The sequence below is a fragment of the Balearica regulorum genome, chromosome 2, assembly GCF_011004875.1.
Source record: "Balearica regulorum gibbericeps isolate bBalReg1 chromosome 2, bBalReg1.pri, whole genome shotgun sequence".
NCBI lineage: Eukaryota > Metazoa > Chordata > Aves > Gruiformes > Gruidae > Balearica > Balearica regulorum.
The window spans coordinates 38,573,077-38,600,211 of NC_046185.1; the positions used below are offsets into that span (position 1 = coordinate 38,573,077).

The window sequence follows — 27,135 nt, forward strand, 5'->3', positions numbered from 1 at the left end:
TGAGATGTCAATAGTTTTCCTTCCATGTTGTGAAGTGTTTGAACATCTATGACGCCTCCTACCTCCATTGAATATATGTCTTTAAGGAACAGAAGCAAGAGAGATGAAGTTTGTTCAAAAACACAAAGGATAGACTCCCAACAAAATTCAAACAAAACAATGATGCAAGTAGATCTATTTCATAACTTTTTTTCCAGTTCAAAGATATTCTTGCATTTGATAGGAAAAGCAAGTTTTGTTAAAGTTTGACCGGTAACACAGAGCAACCAACAACACCCAGAATGATGCTGTAATAAAAGTTTTACTATATTTATTAAACTGGTTAAGTACATGTCTGGCATATTTTGATGTCAAGAACATCTATTTCACTCATGACATTTAAAGTTCTTTCTCTTTTTAATAGCAGCAGAACAGATTTAAGAGCAAAATGACCCATAAAATCTTCTAGTCTAACTTCTAGGTCTTGTTACACTTCAACAATAAAGTACTTCTTGAAAACTTGTGTTTAAGTAAAACTTATCTTAAAATCCTCTCTTCTTTTTCAATAGAGAACCTACCATTTCCTGTGCCAGTATGTTTTGGTAGTTAGTTATGCTCTCTGTTAAAACCATCTACCTCTTTTTCAGCTCAAATTGCTCTTTGATTCCAAGCACTGGTTTTGGTTATGCTTGCCTTCATAAAATGAAGAACCCTCTCACACCTAGCATTTTTCCCTTTCAAAGATATTACACACTATAATCAAATAATCTATCAGTTGTCTTCTTTATGACAAGAAAAACTGATCGAACTCCTTATGTTTCTTACTCTAGTTCTTGAATTGTTATTATAGCACTTTTCTGCATTGGCTTTACTTTTCAACATACTTCAGGAAAAGATGTTAACACAAGAGCTGGGTGCAGTATTCAAAGCACTTAGCAAGCATAGTCTGCATTATTTTATCCTAACAGTCTGACCTCTCATTCAGCTAGATTAAAACATTTTAGATGAAGCACGCAGATTGCTTGTAAGATGAAATCAATAGATTCACATTGCATCATCTCTGATTTTTTTTTTAGGCTCGTGGTGGAAAAAAAAATTGTAACTAATAATGTCTACAGTGCAACTATCTGAAAAGGTTTTACCATCATAATCATGCCAGACACACAAGCATTTTTAGACATGTTGTGAAGCAATTTTACATACCTGTAGGACTTCTTAATCTCATCATGTGTTGCTCCCTTCTCTAGGGCCAGGATTTCATATAATGCTTCCCCTGATGTTGACAAAGCACGTTGCCTTTGTTCAGCCATGTCAGCAGTTCATTACCAAAGCTGCTAATGTAGAACAGAATTTAAAATAGCAGGGACTGCAAGTATTATGGATAAAATTTCTTATTGTTCATTTTAATAGATTTTAATTGGGTAGTAAAATGTTGAAAACACATGAAAGTGAAACTACAATAAAATCTCTTCTAAATTATCCTCCATCCCTTAAGATATTTTAAAATTATTTGAGAAAATGGAAAAGCAAAAAACAAAGAACAGAAGCTCTTGCGTTAGGTATCACTGTTCATATAAAAGGCTTGACGTTGCTCTCACTGAAATTTCCTACAGCATTAATGCCTGCACATAGTGTTTTCACCTAATTTTAATTGTGTTTGCTTACGTCTACTTTTTCTAAGTCTTAGTCTTAGAAGAATAGTTCTACTGTTTGTTAAGACTGTTGGCTTCTTGCAGTGGGGTAGGAGCTTTGTACCTCTGAGTATATCCCAATGCAACACAGCCGTGAATTTTTGCTTTCTCAACACAAGGAGTCAGATTGAGCCTAACCAATTTTGGGTGCCTAAGTTTAGTGATTAAGTTTGAAGCTTAGTCAAACTAGACTCCTTATATTGTCAACAGACAGAGATACATACTCAGAGGACAACTGACCAAGCACTTTCTCCCTGTTACCTCTTCAGTGTGCTCGGGATGACTGCATTCCCAACTCGTGTGCCTGAGGACAGGTGGAATGAATCTGGACCTAAGCAATGAGACTAGATACCAAGAATTGACCTCAGTAATTGTTTATTGCAAACTTCTGCATGGGAAATACATCAATCAGGGTCCCATCTTATTTGAGATACAAGACTTTAGGCTGAATTCATGAGCTTGTGATAAATTTAACAAGGTGCTCTTACAGCATAGTGCAAATAAAGGCTAAGCCCAGGCTGAGAGATTTAGTCCACTTCAGATCTATTGTTCATTCCTTCTTTCATCACAGAGGCAAAGCAAACAAACAAGTGATTCTCCACTGAGTGGATATACTACCTCCTGACAGTTCATAGTTCATCCTTCTGGATTTGAAAAACCATATATTTTTAAACCAGGCCTAGCTAATGCTAGGCAATGACATGAAGAAACTCATATAAATCCTATTTTAAAACACCAGATATAGATACCTATTATTCAAAAGAGAAAGTTGCAAGCTCTTTGATGGCAGACTTGCCACAACAAAAGTCTCACCACAACCTCTTTATTTCCTTGTGTGTTACACCCTTCTCAAATGTTGAGAAGTGATCACAGAAAAAGCCTAAAAGTGAGCTGTAGCCCCAGCCATAAGAAAAATTTCTGAGAACCTGTTTTGTTAGATAAGACTACTCACTCTGCTATTGCACCCTTCTCATTGCTGAGCTAGAAACACTATCTTCCATTATTCATCTATTATTTACTAGGCCACATTGTGGTTCAGAAGCAGCCATGTAACACTTTTAAGCTCTTCAGCTTTCTTCAGTACCAAAAAAAAATCAAATACCATGTAAGTACACACAGAAATATAATAAACTCAGTACCTCTGGCACATAGTATCTGATTTTCTAAAATACCTGAATTTATTCATATTTACTTTTAAGTTTTCTTTTTCTAATAAGCTAACACACAATTTAGAGTCTTGTGATCTACCAAAAAAAATTTCCTTTCTGTTTTTAAGTGTTGTACAGAAATCATCACCTAAATGGACTGACTGAACTTTCGTTTTTAAATTAACAATTAAGAATGAAATGCTATACAAGCTTATAAATATTACTTTACCACCTGCAGTAGTTAACAATGCTACTTGTTAACAATGGTATGTCCAGAGCATATTTCACATTATCCTGGGATCTATCCTGATCACACTGGAATCATGCAAGGCACATCAAGCCTGTTAATGTACAAGATAATAGTGGGCAACCACGTGAAGTCACAGATATACAGCATTATTTAAAAAATCTGATTAGCTATGTGGAATAAAGAATAAAACAAAATTAAAGTTATGATGGATTTTATTCTGAAGAACTAAAAAGTCATGTAATTTGTACTTTCTCATAAAATAACTTTAATAACCCAGTCAGCTATGGAAATTTAAACTCACTAGCCTGTTCAGTCTTTTCGTAATTAATCACCTTGAAAGTCTAGCTACTCAAAATTACTTCTTTCTTATTTAAAGCAGCCCTATAAAATACTAAAAGTACAAATGACATTTTTCTAGAAAAAGTTATGCTCTCCATATTAGGGAGATATAACAGTTACGATTTTAGAACTAGATCCATTCCTGATGGCTGAAATGACATTAGAATCCTATTTTCAAGCTATGTATTTTTGTTCCAGTAGAACAGAGTCAAGAAGATACTGTTTTCTTTCTTGAATTACAATAAAATATATTAAAAGACAATCCAAATTCTGATAACAATTCCACATCTCCTAAGAGGATGGGACTCCAGTTAACTTCAACTTTTTCTGCACAAATTTTATAATACCCAGGATTAACTATTTTATACAGGGTCTGTAGTAATATGCCTTTTTTTACCATAGACATCATTCATTTGGATTTACACTGAAAAATAAGGCAATGTGATTCAAATAACGTACCTGCTTCAAAAAGTGATGGAACACAGCCTGGCATGTATAAACTCACAACATTATCAGTTCAATATCTTGATGTCTTTATGCCAATGTAATCCAAAAGGAAAGAAGCAAGTGCCACCAGAAGCCCTGTTCCACAGAAAGCAGCTGCTGCTTTTCATCCTTCACAATCAAGGTTAAACAGGTCAGTGGAGTCTGATTACTCTTTTTGTTTGTTTGTTCAGTATCCAATTGGTTATCTCTTGGGAAGACCTATGAAAGAACAAATAAAACATTCATGAGCCTAAAGGCTGATATATCTGAGAGTTAATGACACCAAAAAATATGGGACATCCATGTATTTAGTTAGTTGTTCTTCTCTGCTTTACTCTTGATGGGGTCTTGAGTTTGTCTTTTTTCCCCATATAAATGTATTAAATTTGTTTAAAGGTACAGCAGTCTTGCTCAAAACTTCACTTCTTTGAGGCCAGCCATAGCTTAGGTTTACTATATAGTCTCTTCCAGAACACGACTAACTGAAGAAGTCCCTTTAGGACAATTCCTGAGTTCTTGTAGATTTTTAGATCAAAACAGAAGATGCCAGGTGTCTTCTCTTACTCTGATGGAGCTTCTCCTCTAACTTGTATCATGAAAAAGTCTGGAGAGCCATTCCTTTCCATTTGGAATACAGAAGACTGTAAATGCCAGAGACTTAAAAAACCAATTGCTCTTAGTACGTCATCCTCGGAACCAAATAGTTCATCCTTTGTACTCAAAAAGTTCATTTCCCAGATCAGGCAATTCCAAATGATCTGTTTTTGTGGTGTGTTGACCTTTGCTAGCTGCCAGACCCCCACCCAGCCACTCTCTCACTACTCCTCCTCAACAGAACAGGAGGAGAAAATAAGATGAAAAGCTAATGGATCAAGACAAAGACAAGGAGATCACTTATCTGTTACCATCATGGGCAAAACAATCTCAATTTGATTTACTGCCAATTAAAATAGAATTGGATGGTGAGAAACAATGACAAAAATTAAAACAATGCCTTCCCCTCACCAGCCTGTTTCCAGGCTCAACTTCACTCCTTCATTCCCAATTCCTCCACCCTCCCAGTGGACAGGGAATGAAGGGTTGTGGTGAGTTCATAACAGCACCTCTCTGCTGCCCCTTCCTCCTTACACTATTCTCCTGCTCCAGTGTGGGTCCTTCCCACAGGCTGCAGTCCTTCATGAACTGCTCCGGTGTGAGTCCTCCATAGGCCACCTTTCCTGTCAGGAGAACCTGCTCCTCTGTGGCTTCCTCTCCATGGATGACAGTTCCTTCAGGAAATATCCATCTCTCTGGCATGGGGTGGATGGGCTGTAGTGTGGATATCTGCTCTGGTGTGGTCGTCTCCACAGGCTGCAGCAAAATACCTGCTCTGCTGTGGTCCTCTCCACAGGACGCAGGGGAATCTCTGCTTGGGTGCCTGGAGCATCTCTTACTCCTCCTCCTCCTTCTCTGACTTTGGTGTTTGCAGGGCTGTTTCTCACATTTTTCCCCTCACTCCTCACTACCATGCAGTGTTTTGCTCTTTCTTAAAGATGTTTTCCCAGAGGTGCCACCAGCTTGGCTGATGGGCTTATCTGTGTCCTGCGGTGGGTCTGTTGTGGAGCCGGCTGTATCCAGCCCCTGACCTCCTCCCACAGGGGCCTCCCCACAGCACCCCGCTACCTAAATCTTGCCACAGACACCCAGCACAGTTTTACGTAGACTAAAGTCCTGCAAATGGATTCATGGAGCCCCATAACCCTGTAAAGTCAGTTTTGGCAAGAGTCAGTGAGTTTGTGCTTGGGTTTGACTGCATGACAGGAACTATGAATAATTTAAAAAAACCCCAAATAAGCGTAACTAATTATGATCATATAAAAACACTATGAAAAAGGAAGCAACAGTGTGACAGCTGATAAAAAAAAATTAAGTGGATACTTTTTCATCTAAAGCATGTGATTTTAACATTTCTCTTGTACTTAGGTATATTCTTTAATTTCAAACATTTCCTCAAATTTCAGCTTTCAATGGGGACAAGGCAAGGCACATTTCAACCTAAAATGTGCGTGTTTTTCATAGTTATGAGCAGTCAAAATAGCATCGTCAAAATATCTTTTCCAGGACATTAACAATAGAGTAGGTACAGCTAATTCTATTTATTACATTGTATGAACACAATGAACCATATTATTCAATCCTCTTGCATGATCTCAATCTTGCAAAACAAAACAAAACAAAATACACTTTTGACTGGTAAGAAGAAATTAAGGAGAAAAAGTATAAAAGGAAGAAAATAAAATCACTTTGGAGTTACCCAAATCCTCTGTACTTACATACATGCTATTACCAAGAAAACCATCGCTGTTCGGCAGTCCTGTCACAGAGCCAGACCCCCAGTTCTGTGTGAATACAGCTCCCTCTGGTGTCTAGAGCCAACGCTGCTCTGTAACCTCTATGGCTTTTCTTAGGAGCACTCTTCTTTTGTTTGAAGGAAACGAACACAATGTCTGCAATTTATATTTTTTCTTTTCTTTTGAGAATTCTATATCCTAAGCCCATTGTAATGAATCTTTAAAAGAGTCAAACTTTAACAAATTGTCGTAACTCTTTTGTCACATCAGCTATATAATATAGAAGAATAAAACATATAATTTAATACCTAGTCAGTCCTCTCATTACTTTTTATTTTTTGTATCATAACACCTAATAGTGCATCACAACCTCGCTGTGGCATGCAATACAAAACTAAAAGACAGTCCTAGTCCCAAAGGACCTTATATCCAAAAAGTCTTACTTACACTTTACATTTCATTTATATGTTGCATGCATTTCAAAACAGACAAATCAGAACATGTCTGAAAACGTAAAGTTGCATATCAGCCTATAAAGATTTGAAACATGGCCCAGACAGAGCAGGAGGTCCAGGGTTGCTTCAGAAGCCTACAGTTACACATAGCCCGAGCTAAGGGTTGAAGAACTCTGAGTCACTCTGGTCCTTCCTCCCTCCACTCCCTCCTTTTCCTGGCTCATAGCAAGTTCAGGAACTAAGAGCCTGGAGCTGAAAGACCGGTAGGTACACATACACGCATGAAAGGACTGGCATCATTGCTCAACAGTAGCGTGAATTTTTAGCTTCCAAGGCAAGGAAAGACAATTTTTAAAAGCTGAATTGTTTTCTTAGCTTGTTGAACCTGGCAGTGTTAGTATTGGCATCATCAAAGCATGAAGGAGGGACAAATGGTCAGACAGAGCACTCCTGACCTTCACGGAGAACCTACAGCTTCTGACTCCTTCTTCCAATACTGACAGGGAAAGAAAATCTCTGATTTTACTCAGAGGAATTTGGGGACTGAAATAAATCATCTGGCTGACGTACTTTAGTAAAGCCAGCAGGTTAAGGGAGGTGATCCTCCCCCTCTACTCAGCATTGGTGAGGCCACGCCTGGAGTACTGTGTCCAGGTCAGGGTCCCCCAGTACAAGAGAGACATGGACATACTGGAGAGAGTCCAGCAAAGGGCCACAAAGACAATGAAGGGACTGGAGCATCTCTCCTATGAGGAAAGGCTGAGAGAGCTGGGACTGCTCAGCCTGGAGAAGAGAAGGCTCAGGGGGATCTCATCAATGTATATAAATACTGGGTGGGAAGGAATGAAGAAGATGGAGCCAGGCTCTTTTCAGTGCTGCCCAGTGCCAGGACCAGAGGCAGCGGGCACACACTGAAGCACAGGAGGTTCCCTCTGAACATCAGGAAACAGTTTTTCCCTGTGAGGGTGACCGAGCACTGGCACAGGTGGCCCAGGGAGGTTGTGAAGTCGCCATCCTTTGAGATACTCAAAAGCTGTCTGGACACGGTCTGGGCAACCAGGTCTGGGTGGCCCTGCTTCCTTTCCCCCAAACTTCCCTAGTATTATTACTATTATCGCTAATTTCTGTGCCTTGTTCTGCCAAAAAGGTGGTAAGAACATTAGCAAGGATGTTGGAATTTATATTGGTGACTGAGCAGAAGTGACAAGAGAAAGAAGGCAGGTGAGGGGACCGAAACGAGAGCTCTTGCTAGTTGATAGCTTTTCACAGGTGAATGAATGGCAGTCTGAAAAAAAAAGACCCAAAACAATTAAAGCATGAGGATCTGAGTAAAGCATGGTGGGTTGATAAGATGAGAGAATATGTACACTGAAAAAAGGTGTATACAGCGGTAGCATGTACTGTTTTCTCTCTGGGCGGGCTCTATCTATTGTTTTAATTTTTAATATTGTGCTATGGTGATGTCAACATTAATAACACCCAGCTGAGCAAGCTAACCAAAGGGCAAAAGATTGAGCAAGTGGAAAAGGCTGCTTCTGCCAAGACGTGCTGGGCCTCTGGCTCAGGCACAGGGATTGATTTTTGTTAACAAGGGAAGAGTACTTGTGAGGCAGTTATGTCCCAAAATGTTCTTCTTGTCATTTCTTTTTAGCCAGTTGTGCTTCACATGCTCCTGGACATCTAGTGCCCTGCCTGAACTGTAGTGCATGCTACTTGTTAGATATTCAAACAAACTCCTAAAGAAGAGAGAATTGGTTTAAGGTCCTTTCTTCGTAGGAAGCCTGTTTAGATCTCAGACGAGCCCAACAATTCTACAGCAAGGAATTACATTTCTCTAGCCACGTTTTGCTGTTACAGAATAGTTACTGTCATTACGGCTTCAAAAGTAATAACAGAATTGATATAAATAATATGATTGCATTGCATCCATTTTTAAATACATATAACGATATTGGAAGGAAGGTATTCCATCTGGTAACCCATCTGCAACTCCATCTATACAAGAAGCAAGTATTCATAAGAGAACATTCATATATTTGAATTCTCTGAACATATTGTGACCTTCTGTTACTATTCACATAGAATATCTCAATTTAAATATATGTTGGGTTTTTAATATTTTTCAACAACTGCAGTATTGGAAAAAGAAGTAGCAAACTCAAGAAGTATGAACCTTAAATGAACAGTCAGATGCATATCCAAATTGCTCATGCTTTTACGTGGTCAGTTTGACACAGAGAAGCAATCCAGAACTCTAGCTTCCTACCTCATTCAAGTAAATCCACTTCAAAGGCTTGGTGGACTACCTAGCTGACATGTATATAAACCTTTTTTTTCCCCTAAAAATTAAATTAGAGGCTTACAAATTAAGTTTTAAGTAATAGTAATATACTTTTTCAACAACATAGAGCACTGGGAATTTTATTTTCATCTGCTGTTTAGGAGAAAGTTCCAGTGACCCTCCCTAATTTAAAGTGGGTCACGGAAGTTGCCATAACCAACAAAGTTGTTATGGTTTATTGCCAAGGAAGATGCAAGTAACTATGTCATAAATCATAATAACCTCTCTGGCTTTAAGTTAAATTTCTTTCTGAAAAGCAAAGTATAGGAAGTCCCTAGTTTATATAACTTTGACAACTCACCTCTGAGTTATCCAGGACTTCAAGTAAAAGCAAAGTAAGAGAGTCTCCTAATTCTTTATTTAGGCAGTGCCTTGGGAATTTGTTTTGCAAACAGCTGTACCACTTTAAGGCATTATTCTACCACTTCTTATCGCTAACAAACCCACAGTTTTGGTAGCAGGGTTATTAATTTTAGCACGGCCTAATCAGCTACAGCTACAAATCAGGAAGATTAGCTTTAACAGAATAAATGAGTGCTTTGACCTATTTTTGAGCTCATTTTAGTAGAAACAGATTAGAAAGCAGCAGTACCACATCTTCTCGGTACCTGGTCCTTGGGAATCAACAACTGCTTTCAGTCCTCCCCACCAGGTACAACCTTCCTCCAGCACCCAGCAGTTCTCTCCACTTGTTCCTCCTTCACATAGTTTTCTTAAACCAGTCTTTGATACCTCCTGCAGTTTTTGTCTAAGCAAGCTCTTTCCTGAAATCCCCAACATAGTCCTTGGTTCCAACCTGCACCAACCCCCTGACTATTCTTTCCCAAATTCCTACAAGCTGGTTCCTTACCTACGTAGTTCTCGGGAGGGAGGGGATGCAGCAGGGGAGAGGGCAGTCAGTAGCCATTTCTTTTTAAAGCTTCATTAATCCTCACAGAGGATTTATTACCCTGTCTTAGAAATGCTCACTTAATTGATGACTGAAAAAGATAAGCTCTTTCTAAAGTGCTGATGAGTAACTATCTTTAAATCCTACTGTCTAGATCCAGAAAGAAATGTCTGTCCAGTGGTTGAGTCAAAAATAATTTTAAAAAAAGCAATATGCAGTTGCAGGAGTACAGGAATTGCAGATTAATGGATACAGAATACAGTAGTCTCAGATTTTTTTTCCCTGAATGTCACTTACTGGAAGAAAGTAAAAATTCCTAAAAGTGTATTTAATAAGCATAAATATTTCACCAATAAAGAAGCAAAAACATACACATGAATGCTATTCTCCACACAGTAGGTGTAGAAAAAGCCACTGGAAATATTTCCCAATAACTATCATTTCAGTAAATTAGTAGTTTCATTGTTATCCATTTATCACTACTGTTCTTAGGAGTTTTTTCCCCCCTTATTATTACAAGACCTTTCAGCTAAAAAATAGTCAGAGCTGAAACTCAAAGTCTGAATCCAAGAGCTTACAATTAGCTCAAGTTAATCTGAGGGCTGCCAGCAAAGGAGCGGTCCAAACTTTCACTGATTTTTTTTTCTTATTTTTTTTTTCTTAGTTTTCAGTTAAATCAACTTGCTAGTCTGACTCACTCCGTGACTAGCATCATTACTAGAGCAGATGCAATGGAAGGGGTGACGTCACACCTTTTCAGCAGCAGTTAAGTCTTACATTGTCTTCAGCTCACCACAAAACCGCACCTTAAAATTATGTACAGAAGAACACTGTACAAGTGTGAAGCACAAGTAAATTCTGTGGAAAACAGCACAAATTGGAAGAATTAAGACTCCTCTTAATTAAGAGGAGTCTAAGAATTAAGACTAGTCCGTGGCTATAGGATAAGCCAACGTTTGACAGCACATTAAATATTTTGGGGGCTTCTGCTGCCAGCTTTACAGTGCCGTGGGTGCGTGACACGAAGCGCTGTTCCTGTTGAAACGCTCTCTGCCAATTCAATTTGTTCAAACAAAACTTTGAGAGGTTAACTTTGCCCCGGCGGGATGGCTGCTACAACAGGCATCGGTTGCCCACACAGCCCTAACCCTCTGTGGTTCAGGCACCGCGCGTTCCTCTGCAACCAGGATAAAAGCAGACAGGCAGCATAAAATCTTCACGAAGCGCTCTGCTAATTTGACAAAAATGTAATCGTGTGCCCACACCTGATCCAGATCAAATTTGTACTGCTGGGTGATGTGGCATGGCCCCGAGCCAGCGGTAACGATTGTGGAACCACACGGCGCTCGGCTAAGGCTTCTCCTGCAGATGAATTACCCGTACGGGAGACTGTAAATACAGAACGCGGCCTATCACTGTGGAAACAGCTTGTGCGGGCTCTCCGGGACGTGCCCCGATCCGCACAGAAGAGGAATAGTGTAACCCCTTGCCAAACCACCTTTCTTTCTACCCTCAGAGGGAGGGTGCTGGGTTAGCCTCTGACTGAGAGCATTTAGCAGGGGAGGGAAAAAAAAAAGAAAAAGGAAATTACATGTCTGAGGTTTTTCTTTCAGGCAAGTCTCTTATAAAAATAAAGGATTGTACAAACGTCTTTGTTTCCCTGCCAACTTTTATAAGAACTAATTAAGATCAAGGAGAGCTTCATTTTCCTGTTTATTTCATACCGAGAACAGCTAATGAATTTAACCTATTGATGATGTTGCAGCTGCCTGCTTTAATTTGCTTATGATTGAGAAACAAAAAGTTAGTGTAACAGCAATGAGTTGCCAAAGCCGTGGAGCGGTCACTGGTGCGCGATCCAGCTGTGTGATCAAACTTCAATTAGGCAGCTGTGACAACAGAGCGCGGGCTGTATTTCGGAGCCAGAAACCAGTATTAAAATTATGGCAGCTGCTTAGTAGCCGCTCATTTCGAAGTTGGCCAATTTGTCCGTAATAAGGTCGATATAATCGTAAATGTATAGAGCGCTGGCATTTATTCCCTGCTAAAGAACATCGCGCACTTTTCAGCTTTATGATTTATCTATCGATTGCAATGGAAAATTCAGGCCACAAAATGCAGTGGTAATTGCTATCAATAAATGAGGAATTATGCTTTACCAGAAAACAATCTTCGGGGTAAATATTCACAGGCCTAAGCATAAGTCATATTTCTTAGTTCAGGCAAATCAATTACAAGACTTTTATTATATCGAAGAGTCCTATGGACTTTATGGAAATCATACAGAATTCAATAAAGAATTTTATGGTTGCTATAAAACCTACAAAATAATTTTTAATGTCCTTTTGATTCAGAAGGTGAGATCCCAGCCCTCTATAAATCAGTGACAGAACTCCCGATTGAGATTGACAGAAAATGAGCACCAAATCATTTGCAGCTCTTATTTATAAAATTTTCCACAAATGACTCTGCGTGACTGGGGAACCTTACGGGTTTTACTCACATTAAATTCTACAGGTTTTGGGGTTTTTTCCCAAAAGTGGGGTGAAGGATGATTCACTTCAGGGGAAGCAAGGTACTTTGTCTCCTTGCTTTCCTTAAAAACCAGCTCTTCAGACTTTTCCATGTTATTTCAAAATATGATTTCAAAACAATTTTCAAATATTAGACAGGGACTCCCAAACTGTGGTATCCTAGCACCAGAGTAGCTAAGCTACTTATGAAGTCATGTGCAGTCCTTGGGAAACACTGCTGCCCTGCTGCACCACCGGTCCCCAAAGAAAGTTAACCCTGCGTCAGCTGATGTGAGACACTTTGTACGATTCTAACAAACGGAAACCAGAACGTTGAGTAACAGCTCACTCTCCAAATTTGCACTGTTACATGTTTATTGTATTCCACAAACCTGGAGATGTGAAGCTTTTCCTGGGAAGCTGGGCAAAAGCCTTCTCTTTACAGCAAGTAGAAATGGGCCACCAGCACCTGCCGCATTCCTCTGGCTGGAATGTGGCAGCATTATGGAGACTTCTAGGGTCTACGCCATGGAGTGGTGAAATGATTTGCTGCAGTATCTATGTCATATCAGAGCAGAACAGAATCCATATTAGGTATTACTTGGTAACAGTCAGTATATGCTACTACTGTTTGTTCACATCGCAATCTCCTCTGCTGGTGCCAGGCACCTGACTTTGTAATATTTCATCATCAACTTTTGATGTCACAATTCAGAATAGACAATTTGCAGTAATGGATTCCACCAATTCTTCCTTTTCCTATCTGCATATTATTTAAATAACATTCATGCATATGGGGAGGATAAAGTGACAAGAAAACAAAAATATATCTGAAAATTTAATTACAAAGCAATTATGCTTTGAATTCATATGCTGTTTGGGAGCATCGCTGTACATTTTTTTTCCATATCTTGCAGTAAAACAGTCACTTGTAATGCAAATGGTATTGACTTGCACTGTATTAGTATTAGTTCTGACTTTTAACAAATTCAAGTCAATTCTCCCATTATCTGGGAATTGATTATCTTGGCTACAGATGCAATGATGTGCAGCTTGCTCACAGATCATCCAGTTCAAGATCAGCAGCGATGTACCCAATCTTTCACCAAAATAAGCTTTTTGGGCCTATCGGTTCTCAAAACTTTGTGCTCTGCAGTAAAGTATCAGGATCTTTCTTTAGAAGCTTTACACTCTTCTTGTCTTTTTAGACAAATAACAGGTACTGCAGAATATGTTTTTTCTACTTATTTTGTGTAATCATGAATTGAGTGTATAAGTAAAACCTCCTGCATACAACTGAGCAGATGTCATAGTTTTCCCTGGTTTTGGGTAACTGAGCAGATGTCATGGTTTTCCTCGGTTAGATATTCTATAAAACACACTGTCTTGCAGGCTTCGAACAATTTGCAAAATAGTACATTTATTCAGATTTTATACATTTTAAAATGAAATTGCTTAGTAAAGAATTATATTAACAGCTATCCAGAGTCCAAGGTGAGATTAAACATTATAAAAGTTGCTTATTTTCTTAGGCCTATACTTGTAAAAAGTAGTCTACAAACTTCTAGTCTTGTAATTTAATCTAGAAAACTGCTGACATGGTATTGATTTATGTAGACTTAACTGATGTTCTGACACGTGACTAGAGGGTGTTCTCCATAATCCCAACTCAGCAAAGCATGTAAGAACATGCACAAAATTTAGTATATACTTTGTACCACTAATACTTTATGCCCATTAACCTGTATTTTAGCCACAAATTCTGCTATGCCTGCCTTGTATCATAAACATCTTACATATATATTCCACATATCTATTATATATTTCAATGTTATACATATATTCCAAAGAATATCTTTATGTGAGGTTTTAAAACTAGATTTTCTAAAACGAACTACTTTTTGAATTATATAGTATGTGAGTAATCCCTTACATAATCCTGATTTACACCGTGTAGGTGAGTTTTTATGATATAGTCTAACTGTGGGCTGACTCCAAAAGGGGAGCTCCCATCGCCAGTTAGATACTTGCACCTTCTACCAGCTGTGCTGTTTGCCTGGCCCCACTTTTTTGTGGGGGAGCTAAGGTTCATTTTCTGCCAGTTTAACTCCCTAAACTCTCTTGTCTTACCCTGAGCTGAGCATCACTACTGGTAGGAGCAAACAGGCAGGAGGAGTGAGATGGAGGGGCACGGCCCCTCTGCACAGCAGCATCTAGTTTAGCACAGATGTATTTTAAAACCACATTTCCAGTCCACTGTACACCATTAAGAGGCCCAGCCTCTGTGTTTTAGTACACTACCCACCCCCCCTCAGCTTTTAAACAAGAGACTTATCTCTAATTAAATGTTAAATGCAAAGCTGCTTTTAAGAAATTGATCGAAAAATGTTCTCCTAGTACTCAGACTGGCTTTTACCTGAACATAAAAGTCAGTTTATCAGAGTTAATCCTTTTAGTATGCACTTGTCTTACAAGAACAAATTTCTTTCATTTGGTCAAGACAAAGGAATTCAGGAATTTCTGTAAACTAAACCTCCCATCGCTTTGTTGCATTTTTGTTGATATATTGGCAACATTCCTTCCAGTTTTAATTGGATTAAGCACATAGAAATTTAGTGAGTTGTACATCAGACAGGATTCCAGCTACCTTTTTGCTATTGTTAAAAACAAAAGGTCTAGCAAAGAATAAACCTAAATAAAACCAGAGGTAGTCTCCTGAAAGTAATGAAATCTTCTTGCTGCATTTGTTCAGGTAGTTAATGGGAATGGCAGAGTGACAGATGTTTTTCCAGACTTTCAAGGAGAAGTCATGCTAACGCTAACCCTGACACATTCTTTCCTTCACAAAGAAATGTCAGGATGCTACATGGTGGAAAAACATGAGTTGCTGCAAATATTTAATGCTCTCACTGCTATTCATCTGAATGGGATTACCTTCTACTGCTATAGGTTTTGATAGAAGAGCAGTCCCACCGATTAGCTAAAAAGCAAGCACAAAAAGATTAAATGCCTGATTGATTTTTGATGAAAGCTCAAATTTAATGGAGAAACTGAAGTAGTATATTTGAACATCTTCTGAAAAGGCAGAAAAAATAACTACTTGGAATATAACAGAGTAATTTAATTTGAATAGTAATTAGTATACATTTTTACTACTAATGCCATCCTCTGAATGTAATTGTTAATTCTAACAATAGATAATATTTATTTCAACTTAACGCTTTTTGTGAGGGAATAATTGCACAAAATGGCACTTCAATAAAAATAAAATTGAATAATAAAAAAAACAAAGTGCAAGAGGAAGGTAGGTGTGAGAGAAAGACTACTAGGTTCCTGCACGCAGTCATCCAAATTATCAGATGTGCAAATATTGCAAGTTACTCCAGTTCCCATTTCTGATTTGCTTCATCCACTAAAGGGTGACTGTTGTTAAAGTGTCCTTTTTATTGCTAGAAATTTTCCAATAATTTTAGCACATATAAAAAAGCAACTATTCTACATTCTTATACAAATAAGCTTCTGCAACAAGGGAGTGTGCTCATCTTTAATACAACCAGAAATAAATTAAAATGTTCTTTGTCTGAAAAATTCTAGTGTTATCAAGAAAGGTCTCATTTTTGGGCTTCAAACAACTGCTTTTTGTTAGTTTTTGCAACACAATGAAATTCATAAGACATCGTTGCTTCAGCCTACTTGGTAAGCAGGAACTTTAGCTCTTTATTTCACTTCTAGCAGTATTTGATATTCTCAGTTTTAATATTACAAGACACCTTTACCATATGCCAATAGGCCAGTATAGAATCAGATGGGACACCAGGAATCTTTTGAACCTAAAACCAACTTCCAAATCCAAACCTAACTCTGAGTCCCTGATTATGGGACTGCTTACTTATTTTTTTAAAAAATACAAGTCAAAATTGCTTTAAAAAATCCTTGTTAAGACCATGCTGAAAATTACACCTTCATATAAAGAAATCTAGAAAGGATGTGCAATTTTAATGACGTATTTGGTCAACATATAAAACATAAAAAAAGGGTACAAAACCAAATCTAAATAAACCACTACATTTTCTAAAGACAGAACGGGTAATTGATGCTGTACAGCTCATCATGCAGGCTAACAGGTACTGTACACTGAATGGTACGTTAAGAAATGATTCAGCTGGTGAATGTGCAATGCATTCGTTACATCTGTTCATAGGGGTCCAATCCCACTTCTATCACGAACACAAAAAGCTGTGAATTTTCAGCTTCTAATAACACCGTTAAACTTGCAAGCTGCACCTCTGAAACTGCACCTGGGGTTCTCATGTCCTCCCACTCTGATATTAAAAATATTCTGCACATCAACTGTTATTATGCATGTAAAAATGACACAAAGAGAAGCTTTCTCCACAGGCTTATGCTGACACCAACGCCCTTAGTCATTTTAACGCTATTGTAGCAGGAGGATTTTTGTCCAGACAACTGTAATCACTGAGAAAACCATAACTTAAATGGCCGAGACCATTTAAGCTGTGTGCACTCCAGCAAATTTTCTAGAAATGCATTTAAGAAAGAATTAGGGTGTGAAAAGAATCACCTTTTCACACTGTTATTCCCAATAATATCTTAAGTGGAGTTACAAAAAGCTGTCTTTGAACTGATATGAAACTTTTGACAGTCTGCAGCTGTGTTCAGAACTGACTTTTGTTAGCCTGTTTCCACAGTCAGTCCCTGTTTCTGGAGGCTGTAACTTGTCAATAAAACTCCAGTCTTAAATTAAGCATAGAGGGGGATTCTTAGGGCTGGAAGCAAAGAAAAACTAAAATCCTCTGGGATCAGTCTTTTTAACTTTCTGCTCCAGCTTGCTGGTTTTGGCACAGAATTGGTATGTGTCCATTAGCCAATTTCAGTCCAGTGAAACTGAGATTCTTACAGATGTTGAAAATATTCTAAATAGTTTTCAATATATAATATTTGAAATATCAGAAATTGAAGCAAAAGCAAAAAAGGAGTCTGCCCAAGCAAGTCAAACCGACTTAATCTGCCTCTCCAGCAGTGACAAAACCTGTAGGTAATGGGAACATGGTACATGTATCATAGTTCATCTCACTGACACTGCCCTTCTAGGTGGTCTACCCTGACACTACTGTGAACAAAATCACCTATCCCACTTTATCTGATTGACTTCATGGGCACAAACCAAAACTTCTAAATTAGCAGAAAGGCTATGCTGTGTTCCATCTTTTCAGTGGAGAGGCAACTTCAAACAATAACTTGAATGGCCTGCTGTCTTTCCCTTAATTAATTGGCTATGAAATTAGCCTTAGGCAACTACTCTCTAGGTTAAGCCCCTAAAGTTAGGAAAGATGAACCTGGGCCACAGAGTAGATGAAGCTACAATACACTCAGATAAAGGAAAGTGCAAATTATCCCACTCAGGAAGGACTAACACACTGAGGGGATGGCTACAAGTTCTGCAGAAAACGAATCTGGGGGTGCAGGGGATGGCAAACCAAACAGGAGTCAAAGATGTCGTGTTGCCACAAAAATTCAATCAAGCCCAACGCAGACCCACTGCGAGGCAGAGGGAAGGGACACACCAAATGGGGTCAGGAGTACACTTCAACGGGGCTGCCAGATACCTGGAAGTCCTATGGCAATATACAGCATTCACTCAGACAATAACTCTGGGTAGGAAAAAAGGATGTATCTGGTATGTGCCAGAAAAATGACATGTGCCAAAAATGTGTAAATGCAGTTATTGAGGACATAACAAATGAAAAGACATTTTCCTGTCTATAGAAACAAACCCTGTCTTTCGTATCACATAACTCTTCAGGTAAGAAGCTGAAAACTCTCTTGTGCTTGTCTTGACCATGTACCTGTACAAATATTTTCAGTGTTCTTAGGGTGTTTCCAAAGTACAAGCATGTTGTGCCTTTGAGGATCCTTATTTTCTGTTTCGTGCAAGAACATGGGAAAAGCATCCTCTTCTGTTCAGACTGTTCAGTTCTGCCAGCATGAGTTGGCTGTGCCCCAGTGGCACTCACTCCATGCCGTGCAGTTAGCTCTTGCTGGTGTACCTGTGTGATTTCATCCTCTTTTCACAGTAACCAGGAAACTAAGCTAACTCCGATTTTGTGATCTTCCATCGCTCTGGTTTCATGAGTGCCTCTCCTTGTGATAAATCTGGTCATTAGTAATACTTCTTCCTTGCTAGACAGCACACTGCAAATGTTAACAATGTGTAAAAGACATTAACTGTAAATGTATTTACATTGAAATTAACGCTCTCTAAATTTGCACAAATTCTGATGTGCAGTCTCTATTAAAGGCTGTATCTGCCATGATAAAGAAGCCACAATACACAGGGCTTACGTAGGTGAACTATGGCACCTCATGATGCCATATGATGCATTTAAGAAGTGCAGCACTGTGGTGCTCAAAGAAGTCCATGGTTCACAAGGAAAACTTAATTCCAACAAAATGCTGTGAATGAGCACTTTGGTGTTGGTACACCTCTGTAACAAAAATAAATGAAAACCTCCTTCCTGTGCTACAAGCTCTTAACCTGCAGCACGACTAGACAGCAGGTAGAATAGGCAGGATGTAAGGCGTAGAACATGTATTTTTTCCATAACAAACATATTTAGGCTGAAAATATGTGACATGCCATAATTCTAAGGCTTTGTCTATCATCCTGAGGTGGCATTCTACCTTGTAAACTCATACAAGAAATCATTACCTGGCTAATATTAATAACTTCTGTAGTTATTAAAAATTATTTATTATTAATTTGTGTCCTGAAAGCAGAACACTTATGGAATTAGTCACTGCCTGGAAAATCTATGCTTACTTCTTAAGAACGTATTTCAGATTCCTTAAAGGTGTTTATGTAACATTAATTAGAGATGAAAGATAATTTGATTATTAGCGAGGGAAAAGAAAATGCTGATTATGTTATTTAAGGATATACTGGCTCAGACTGAGCACTAATATGACCTTAAAGAACTATTTTCAACTAGTCAGATGGAAAGTATGTAGAGCTGATAGGAACCATAAAACACATTAATTTTTATTTATAGTTTGACCTTGAAATATATACTATGTATATTCAGTGAAAGTAAGAATATACCTTTTTTCCCCCCTACAAAACCTGATATATTGTTCATAAATTTAATTTTAGATTGACTAGAGCAAAAACCCATCCTACCTGAGTTCAGAAAACTAATTTGTTATTAGTAGGAAAGAACCAAAAGTAATTTTTAAAAATGAACAGGGAAGGGAAATCGTGATTCCAGTGAAGCTAGTGAAGTTCTATTGGTAACGTAAATGCACTGTTGATTTAATGCAAGCAGGTCAAACATGAGCAAACCGTCAAAGAATGCGGAAGAAGACCTGACATACCTTAATTATGGGAAAAAAGGCTGAGTATGTTATTTTACTGTGAATTATTATGTGCTTATATATTTTGAATTATTGTATGTATATATTATAAAATCAAACTGTGAATGCTTTGACATTTTTATTTCACCAAACGGGAGAAAAACAGCTGAAGAAAGCTTTTACGACAAGGCAGTTGATCCAGTGTCCTCTCTCACGTGTCCCTATGTCCTTCTGGCTATCCATGAGACAATGCGGGATTGCAGTTCTGCAAAAGAAAATGGCCATCAGTCCATATCTATAAAACTTCTTGTTTCTACAACTAGTTCAAACAGATGAATATCCTCCACACAAACCACCTATTCTTTCCAAATGGGTTCCTCCAAAGCCATGTCATTGCCTATAAATAACCGTTATCATGTGAAATCTAAACCTTTCTGCCAGTAAGCAAGCACTTAGAAGAACAATGTGTTATGCAAAATTAAATCACATGAATCATTTTGCAAAATCTGATTTTTAAGTGGGTACGGGTACTTCATATATTATTCAAAGAACAGAAATGTTCCCTTACCTATCATGCTATATTTAGGATTTTTTTATGATGGAGAAATAAAAGAGATGAAAGGCTGGAAAAAAGCAGCTGCAGGGAGAGACAAAGGGAGGCTTAGTCCTGTAAAATGAACCAAAGTTTAGTCCTAACTGTCCTTTAGCTAATGTGATGTACTTAGCCACGGACCAGATCACCTCACAAATTATTCTTTCTTCCGTAAAGTCCAATTCCCGGAATTGGGTGGTTTGCCAGGAATCTCATTTTTTACCTCAACAAAAATTACATGTTTTTACCTCTTCCATCTTGCAAAAAACCACGCCTCCACACTCTAAAAAAATGAACAGCAAGGATTCAAACGCAAATACAAACTCCTCCGTGTATTGCTTTTGATAATGCATTTTAAACAAAAACGTCTTTCCATGTTTGATTTTCGAGCAGCCGCTCAAGTCGGGCGTTCAAGGCCGGGCCGTACCGACGGGTGCCGTTTCCCGGGGAAGCAGCCCCAGACGCGGGATGCCGCACAGGAGGGACCGCTGCCCCCTCGGCGAGCCCCCCCCCCCCCCCCAGCCCTCAGGACACAGCTAGGGGGGACCCAGCGCTGACACAAAACACGGGCACCGACTCAATCCCCCCCCCCCCACCTTCCCCGCCCGGGGGCTCCGACCGTCGCCACCCCCCGGGCCCAGCCCCCCCCTCAAGCCTCGCCCGAGCAGCGCCGGGCACAGCACGTGCTCGGGCAGCCGGGGGAGGGAAAGGAAGGGGAAGGCAGGGGAAAGGAAGGGAGGGACGGCCGGCCACCCCTGCGGGGCAGCGCTGCCGGCCGCCGGGCAGGGTGTGGCGCGGCGCATCCCGTCCGCCCAACCGCCCCCACTCCCCCCCCCCCCCCCGCCCTCAGCCCCGGCCTCGCCGCCGGCCGCCGCCGAAGGCGCGAAAAGGAGGGCGCATGCGCCTTGCCGCGGCGCGCGGGGCCCGCTGGCGCCGCCGAGCCACCCTGCTGCGCACGGGCGGGAGGAAGGGGAGAGTGGGTATTACGTGATGACGCTCTGCGTGTCGCTAGTCGCGCGACCCACGCAGAGTCCGTCGGGCTTGTGCCTCCTCCTGGGCCAGCGCGCTCGGGGCTGTTCCGAGTGGGGGCGGGCGGGGCGAAGGCTTCCTCCTCCTCCTCCTCCTTCTCCTCCTCCTTCTCCTCCTTCTCCTCCTCCTGCTTCTCCTTCTTCTCTCCCTCCTCCTCCTCCTCCTCCTCCTCCTCCTCCTCTTCTTCTGCCTCCTCCTCCCCCTCCTCCCCCGGTTCCCTCTCCGAGGGCCCGGCCCCTTCCCCCCGGCGGAGCGGGGCCGTGCGGCGGCGCCTCCTTCTCCTCCCGGCCGTGCCGGACAATAGGGGCGAGCGCGGCGTGTGTCTCACCCAAAGCGGCCCCCCCAGGCCGGCCTCGCTTCCATGCGCGGCGCCGGGCAGCGGGGCTGACAGCGGCTCCCGCCGGCGGCAGCGAGGCCGAGGGAGCGGCGGCGGCTCCGGGCGGGGACTCGCCGCCTCGGGCGCTGACAGAGGCGTCCCGCTTCGCCGCCTCCCCTTCGCTCCCGGCGGCGGTTCCCGCTAGGCTTTGGCGGCGGCGCACAAAGGCCCGGGGCCCGGCGCGGCCCGGCCCGACCCCCCGGGGGGTGCGGGGGCGGTGAGGAGGCGCCGGGCCCCCGCGGGGTTTTGCCGCGGGCTTCCCCCTGCCGCCCCGCTGCGGCGAGCCCTGCGCGGGCAGGTGCGGCGGCGGGCGAGGCCGCTGCCCTGCGGCGGGTCGGCGCACGGAGGCTTCTTCAATGGAAGTATGTTACCAGCTGCCGGTGCTGCCGCTGGACAGGCCGGTGCCGCAGCACGTCCTCAGCCGCAGAGGGGCGATCAGCTTCAGCTCCAGCTCCGCGCTCTTCGGCTGCCCCAACCCCCGGCAGCTCTCGCAGGTAGGTACCGCCGCCGGGCCCGCCGGCTCTCGCCTCTCCGCGGCAGCGGGGTTTGCGCCGGCTCGCCGTCCCGCCGGTCCCCTGCCCGGGCGGGCGCCCTCGGCCAGCCCCCGCCGTGCTGCTGCCGGGCGCCAGGGCCGGCTTTTGGTGTCAGCGGGGAGCTGGTGGTGCGGTGGGGGTGGGCTGGCGGCGGAGATGCCCCTGCGGGCGCCCGGAGAGCTGCGGCGGCCGGGCCGAGCCGCCTGCCTCCCCGGCCGAGCCGCCGGTCGCGCCTTCGCTGCCTGCTACCAAACACCGGTGGCGGTAACGAAAAAATATTTATACGTTTATGGCTAGTTATTGTAGCGGTTATCTTTTTAGCATTGGTTGTAATGCGAGCGGTGAACTCCTTGAGGCTTATTTCCAGAGCCAGTGAATTACTTGGTTCTCTGTAATTTTTAAACTAGGGTTGTTTTCTAGCTTTTTAGCTTGGGCTTTCTTTGAAGGGTCTGAGTTTCCTATGGGGTTGCCAAAAGCTGCAGTGACTTTACTGAAATAATGAACATGCACTGCAGTGTTTTATTTGGGATGCTAAGCTATTTCTCCCTTCAACTATTAAGACTTGGCAATCCGTCTAGAAAGAGACAAAGATCCTTGGCTTTTTCATTTCCACGGTATTGTTCCCTGCCCACATTACATCAGTCACAAGATGAACTGTACTGTATTTTGTTTCATCTGATCGTGTTGGAAATACTACAAAAAGGGTCATTATAACTATTCGGACAAAAGGGAGGTTTTTCTTGTGATGACCACTGCCCTAAATTTGTGAATATGCGTTAGTGTGGTTTCCCAGCAAACAGTGATAAAATTCTGTTCTGGTGGAAGTCTCTGGAGAAGATTTAGAATTATGGTGGAAAGCATGTGTTTTGGTGGGGAGTCAGCTGGTTTTGGCTTCTAGGGATTTGCTATAATATCTAGATTGAAAGGTCTGTTTTGGTGCTCTCAAGTATATTGTCCTTAAAAAGGATGTTATCTTCGCTCTTTATACATGTAATGGTCATTTTTTGTTTACGCTTTTTTGGGTATCTTACTAAGTTATGCTGCTTTTTCATGACTTCCTCTGCTTCGTATACAGAAAACATAGAGCTATGGGTCTCTCTTGGCTTTGTCCAGAGCAGTGAAACTCTGTGTGTGTGAACGTGAGGCATGTGTATGTTTGGGAAGGAAGAATCAACAAATACTGTGTTAATGACCAGGAACTTGAATGCATATGGAAATAATTATTAGTAAGCAAACGAAGATGAATGAAGCTGATGACCCTCCCTTCTCCATGTATGAATGTAATAATTGACAAAAACTTTGTTTTTATGACAAATTAGTTTTCCATGTAGCAACTGGGCTAGGATGTTTTCCATTTGTACTGCTTGATCTGAGTTGTACTTGGTGATGGTGAAGTTTCCATATATATAAGTTGTCTTCTTTGAATGTCAAGCCCAATTTACCACATTTTGCCCCGTGCAAATGAGAGAAGAGTCTCTCTTGTTTGAAGTGTTCATGATCTTCTGGGGAAAGGAATAGGCAAAACAGTCAAGGTGATATATTGTATTTATTCCTTCTCTGTATGGTTTCCAGAGCAGATGACGCATGAAGTGTATACAAGCTTATCAAATTAAATATGGTGGTGACATTTGAGTATTTTTTTCCCCAACTTTCAAGCTTCTCAATGGATTCCTTGTTTTCTGACCAATATGCTGCAGGTATGTTAGTGAGTCACAGGGAGAGGTGCTTGAATAACTTACAAAAAAGTGAAAACTATATGTATGCTTGACCAAGTAGTATTTCCTTTCAGTAAACCAGAGGGATAAGCTTATGCATTAACAAAAGGCAATTAGGATATTTAAGTGAGGAAGTCTTTGCTAGTATTGGCCAGCTGATTAGAATACAGCTATATTTTGCTGTCTCTACCTTTTTTCTTTCTTTTTTTCTGTGTTGTCTCCTACAGATAATAGGATGTCAGTGTCAACCAGACTTGCAATCACAGGCTGGTGTAAATGGTGGGCTAAGAAGCATCACCAGTGACATTAATGATTCTATGTAACTTCTGAACATCACCTTGCAAGTCTCCTGGAAGACTCCTAGTATTCCAGTTCCGTTGCTGTTCAAAGAGGTCTGAACTCTTTACCAGTCTGTCGTTCTCAGTCTTCTGCTTGGGCTAGCTTTGAGCAATAGGGGTAAAACTGGAGATGTGTATTACTACACTCAAGAAGCTGGTCTGTACAGCCAGTATTTTACAGTTAATACACATCTGGCAAATTTTCTTTAAAAATGTAAGGTTTTGAAAATTGAATTCCCACTTATAGATTAAAAGTGAAATGATTTAGGCATAAGATATCTTAGGCTTATCCTTTGAGCAAGGAGGTATTTTACCTGGGAAACACAGATGAGAGAAAAGCATGTTACATTAGACATAGTGTTTAATTGTGACAATGCTAAGCAGGCAAATACTTATCTCTTTTAATATAGTAAGTGAAATTTCAGTTTAATATTTTGCAAAAGTTTCACTAAATGGGTTCAAAATGGACTGTGTGTTACATTTTTAAAGCTTAAATAAAGTGGTGCTGGAAATGACCTCAAGAATTCTGGTCTACTCCTCTCAGCCCCAGGAAGGATAAATTGTACTTACAGTATTATTAGTCGATGTTTGTCTAATCTGTTTGCTTAATCTGTTTTTTAAGATACAGTCTTATGAGATGCGGTGAGCTGACATAACTCATTATTGCTGAAGGTTAAAGTCTGACATTGGGCATGTATTATTACTACTTCCTTTACGCCATCTTTGATGCTTGTCAGGCATTTGCTGATTCAGTTCACTAAAACAGCAGAAAACTAATACAAGCAGGAAACTGGGTAGCTGCCTGCCATCTCTTTGAATAAAATAGGCTTAGTGAAGTTTGCCACAACTGATTTAAAGGAAAGGATGGTACCACTAGGCTTTTGAAACTCATAAAAGCCACAGATAATAGAAATTATGCAATCTCACTAGGCAACTTAACTGTTGTTAATCGTCATTAACTGTTCTTGTCATAAGACAGTTCTTTCCTGATACTGAATTTAGATCTTCCTTGTGGTGATTTACATCTGTTACTATTCCCAGTAAATGTAGATAAAGACTTACTCCTTTTTTCTTTGCAGTTTTCTTTTATGTATGAATTATTTACCTGTAGTCTGCCTTTCTTCAAAGTATTAACAACAAAAATAGTAAAAGTGACACATGTTACCTGGAAGTTGTGATACTTATTGTTCAAGTCCAGTCAAGTGAAAAGCTGCTATTGTATGGGTTTATACAATTGTTGGAGTTAATAAATGTCTTTGAACATGAAATAATTTTAAATGCTAGTGTTAAAGGCTGTTTTTAAGGGCACTTGAATGGGTAGCTGTTGAATTGACTAGGACGTTTCACACTGGTGAGATTTGAATTTAGGTTCACTGCGAGATCAAGTGGATGTTAAGTAGTACCTTGGATCATATGTTTAGGGTGTTCATTCCAAATGTTACAAAGTGATGGTTTTTAAATTACAGCTGAGCTTTCAGAGGACAATTTTGAATTCTTTGCCTCATCTGGTTTTTAACTTGTATTGTTAGTAGTAGTAAAAAAGTTTCTCAAACTGCCTGTACTTATTTAGTGTGAAAATTTTTAGTCTGACTTTTTTTAATGAGTAAGTGTTTATAATGAAAACAACTTTACAAATGTAGCTGTGATGAGCACTTTTAGATTGTATCCTGCATTGCATTGGAGCACACTCTTCCCCCCCCCCCGCCCCGCCCCAACGCTGAATTGACATAAATGTGTAACAAATGAGTAAGAAAACTTTGGCCTAACCTGCTACTTTCGACACATTTCTATACTTCTACCTTGTAACTGGTTCTGCACTCTCTTCAGTGCCTCCAAAAATGGCATCAGTGGTATCTAGTAGCAGAGTCTGAATAGAAGTGAAGATCTAGTTTTGGCCTTTCTGTCCTTGAATGTTTGCAGGTGATGATGGTAAAGAAAGATATCTTCTAAGGATGAAATAATAGAAGACTCCATTTGAATCTCAGAAATGTACACACCAAGTCTCTACCTGAAGAACCAAGTATTGCTGTAGCAGGTAGCACCATGCATTGCTCCCTGGTATTTGTTAACCTAGTTCGTGATGCCTCTTTATTGCATCTCCTTTTCATGCATTTAAGTAATATAGCATCATGCTTTGACTCTCCATGTTGTATACACCTGAACAGTAGATCATGCACACGGAGTCCCAGATTAGACTTAAAGAGGATGCAGTGGTGAAAAGGCACTAAGAGCAGCTGGAAGTGTACTGCACTGGTGGATTCTTCAGTGAAAGGTACCCTCTTCCTCTGAAAAATGTGTTACCCAACATCAACTAGGTGCTTTGGCCACCTCTTGCTGTGTAACTCCTCTTTTCAATGTTTGTCACCTGATGTGATCCAAATGTGTTTTGCTCTGCATGTACAAGTTATAAGGCATAGGTGAGAGGTATATTTTTCTAGTCTGAACATAGGCATTGGTCTTTAATCCCACAGTTGCACCATTTTGCTGGGAGAAGTGTTGGCATGACCTATTTTTCCCTTGCAGCTGCTTATTTCTGCTCCTGCATTTTCCTCTTAGTTGTGTCAACTTTTTTTTTTAAATCAGGTTATTTTTCAGCACTGTCTGATTCATAGTACAGTTTCACAAATGATTATGCCTGTTAGTAAGGAGGAAGCAGTATGCCACAATTCTAGACTAGGATTAACAAGCAGCGGAGAGAGGGAAAGAATACCTTAGGTTGGCCCTGCTATTGAATATGGAGCCTTACCCTAAACCTCTTTC

The 27,135-nt window shown here is 40.8% G+C and overlaps 2 protein-coding genes across 7 annotated transcripts in view; one reads left to right on the forward strand and one right to left on the reverse strand.

The window, feature by feature from the left end:
• Window positions 1–4,302, reverse strand: part of DNAJC5B (DnaJ heat shock protein family (Hsp40) member C5 beta) — a 63,938-nt gene extending 59,636 nt beyond the window's left edge. The window contains exons 1-2 of one of the 3 annotated variants that reach the window (XM_075743976.1): window positions 3,867–4,302; window positions 1,183–1,310 (exon numbers count right to left, since the gene is read on the reverse strand). In XM_075743976.1, the coding sequence (XP_075600091.1) occupies window positions 1,183–1,289 (107 nt within the window). In that variant the 5' untranslated portion in view covers window positions 1,290–1,310; window positions 3,867–4,302. Of the gene's footprint in view, window positions 1–1,182; window positions 1,314–1,931; window positions 2,017–3,866 lie in introns of those variants that run through there. The other 2 variants (XM_075743975.1, XM_075743977.1) reach the window with 2 other exon arrangements.
• A 17,033-nt stretch (window positions 4,303–21,335) lies between these two features.
• The window catches only part of PDE7A (phosphodiesterase 7A), an 82,735-nt gene continuing 76,935 nt past the window's right edge, over window positions 21,336–27,135 (forward strand). The window contains exon 1 of one of the 4 annotated variants that reach the window (XM_075743980.1): window positions 21,336–22,283. In XM_075743980.1, the coding sequence (XP_075600095.1) occupies window positions 22,146–22,283 (138 nt within the window). In that variant the 5' untranslated portion in view covers window positions 21,336–22,145. The remainder of the gene's footprint in view (window positions 22,284–27,135) is intronic. The other 3 variants (XM_075743978.1, XM_075743979.1, XM_075743982.1) reach the window with 3 other exon arrangements.